General features: G+C 67.6%; 1 protein-coding gene across 1 annotated transcript in view; it reads left to right on the top strand.

The window, feature by feature from the left end:
* Nucleotides 1-1,521: 1,521 nt before the first annotated feature.
* Nucleotides 1,522-2,336, top strand: part of LOC121104909 (dual specificity protein phosphatase 9) — a 2,794-nt gene continuing 1,979 nt past the window's right edge. Inside the window, exon 1 of the mRNA XM_040639859.1 lies at nucleotides 1,522-1,888. Within this exon, the coding sequence (XP_040495793.1) occupies nucleotides 1,522-1,888 (367 nt within the window). The remainder of the gene's footprint in view (nucleotides 1,889-2,336) is intronic.

Genomic DNA, 2,336 nt, shown 5'->3' with positions numbered 1-2,336 from the left:
GGGAGTACAGGTGTAAGAGATCAATTTAAGTAGAAACTACCTGGCCCTTGACCAGGGAGGAGGCAGAGGGAGATGCCAGGGATAACTCTCAGGAGAGTAACTTGGTAAGAGCAGAGCACCCCAGTTTAGGACTGGAGGCTCAGAGCTCCTGGCTGCCTTGGATCACGCCTGTGCGAGGGAAGCCCTGGGGGATCCCCAGAAGCTGTCACCTGCCCGCCTAGCCCTTGGGCAGAGTTCAGTGCCAGAAGATAGCAGTGAGTTTCTGGTCTTGCTTCCTCCTCCCCTCCATGATTTCAGTGGCATCCCACAGTAGCCCAAGGTGGTGGCTATGATGAGCCCACTGTATAGATGGGGTCACTGAATTCGAGCCGGAACACATGACCGTCCAGGGTCAACGAGTGAGTGGGGCTGGAGGCAGCCTCTGGGACAGGGGCACAGGGGTCTTAGCCCTCCCCCTCCCCCTGCCTCCGGCTGCGGACTGGCGCAAGGCAGAAAAACCGAGGCTGGTCCCCTGCTGGGCCCCTGACCTGCCCTTGGCCTCTGCCCCGGCCCTGTCCCGCTCGGGTGGAAGCCCCAGCTCAGCGCGCCACTTGGGGGCCCACCCGACTGCTTCGCTGGCACCCGTTGGCTCGCTGGGCCCCCTGAGCCCGCCCCCACTGCCCCGCCCCTCCAAACGGCCACTCCACGTCCAAAGGCAGCGGCTTCCAAGGTGGAAGCTGGGCCCCGCTGCCAGGAAGCCGCCGGCTTGAGAGCGGCGCGGGACTCGGCTTCCACGTGCGCGCCTGCTCTGCCACCCCACCGTCTTCCCGGGAGGCCGGGTCCCGGGACGCGCTTACCGGGGGACGGCGCCCCGCGTCGCGCGCTGGCCTCGGCTCGGACGTCCGCGCGCGGCCGCCCGCCGCCCGACCACTCTCCAGGTCTCTCACCTCCCGTTTTCTCCTCCCGGGGGCCACCAGGGCCGGGGCAGCTCCGAGAGGGCCGGCTGAGGCCCTTCACCTCAGCGCCACCTCTGCTCCCCGGGTCCGCCTCTCACACGCGCACGTCCCCAGAGCCGCAAGCTTGAACTTGGGGAGCGACTGCAGGCAGGCCGAGCGACAGCTGCTGGAAGGGGGTGTGAAAGAAGGTGGCCGAACCCTTGAGCCGCCCCAGAAGGGGCTGGGAAAGGACCCGCCGCTCTCAAAGGGTCCATTGGACGCCCGGCCTTCCTCTTCTGGAGGACCTCTCACACGTCCCTTCCCGGAGCGGGCAGCAGCGCCGGGCGCCCGAGTGGCCGCCTGGGGCGATTTCCTTGGGGAGTCCCGAGGCGCCTTTTCGCGCCTCCTCGCTGTGGAAGGCGCGCGAGGAGAGGCCTGGGCGGTGGAGGGGTGTCTCTGCGGGACCCTAGGCGTCCGCCGGCAGGATACAGGCTCGGCCTCACGTCTTGGCCCCTCGGCGGCCGGGCGCGGAGGACGCGGGCTCACGCGGCGCGCCTGCCCTCTCTCCGCAGCGCCGGCGGTCCGACGTGCCAGGAGCCGCGAGCCCATGGAAGGTCTGGGCCGCTCGTGCCTGTGGCTGCGCCGGGAGCTGTCGCCCCCGCGGCCTCGGCTGCTGCTTCTGGACTGCAGAAGCCGCGAGCTGTACGAGTCGGCGCGCATTGGCGGGGCGCTGAGCGTGGCCCTCCCCGCGCTGCTGCTGCGCCGCCTGCGGCGGGGGAGCCTGTCGGTTCGCGCGCTCCTGCCCGGGCCGCCGCTGCAGCCGCCCCCGCCCGCCCCGGTGCTCCTGTACGACCAGGGCGGGGGTCGGCCCCGGCGCGGGGAGACAGAGGCCGAGGAGTGGGAGGCCGATTCGGTGCTGGGCACCCTGCTCCAGAAGCTGCGAGAGGAAGGCTACCTGGCATACTACCTACAGGGTAGGTGCGGGCGCTGGTACCGGGGAACCGGCCTGGGAAGGACCCTGGGCCCTGGGAGGAGAGGCCACACCTTCCAAGGGGATTCCTAATTCATTTGACCTTGGGCTGGCCCAAGCTTATTTCGTCTAAATTGGAGGTGAGATCCCCTCCCCAGATCACGACCTTGGGCAAGCTCTTCACCCTTGGGAGCCCCAGTTTCTGAGTCTGGAAAATGGGGAGATTCGAGCTGACCTGCCCTGGCTTAGGGGATGCTCAAGAATGGGGTACCAAGTGCAGGCTCCCAATTTCTACACACCCCCCAGGTTGATGTCACCACCTCCTGCAGCTGCTCACTGGCAAAGGAGGCAGGGGCCACAGGAGGCCAAATCCCGCTCTGCAAAGGCTCCAGAACTGGGAAGTGGAGAGAGAGAGAGAGAGAGAGAGAGAGAGAGAGAGAGAGAGAGAGAGA

The sequence above is a fragment of the Ursus maritimus genome (genome assembly GCF_017311325.1).
Source record: "Ursus maritimus isolate PB19 chromosome X unlocalized genomic scaffold, ASM1731132v1 scaffold_X1, whole genome shotgun sequence".
In the NCBI taxonomy this organism is placed as follows: Eukaryota; Metazoa; Chordata; class Mammalia; order Carnivora; family Ursidae; genus Ursus; species Ursus maritimus.
This window is presented reverse-complemented; position numbering and strand designations above follow the sequence as displayed.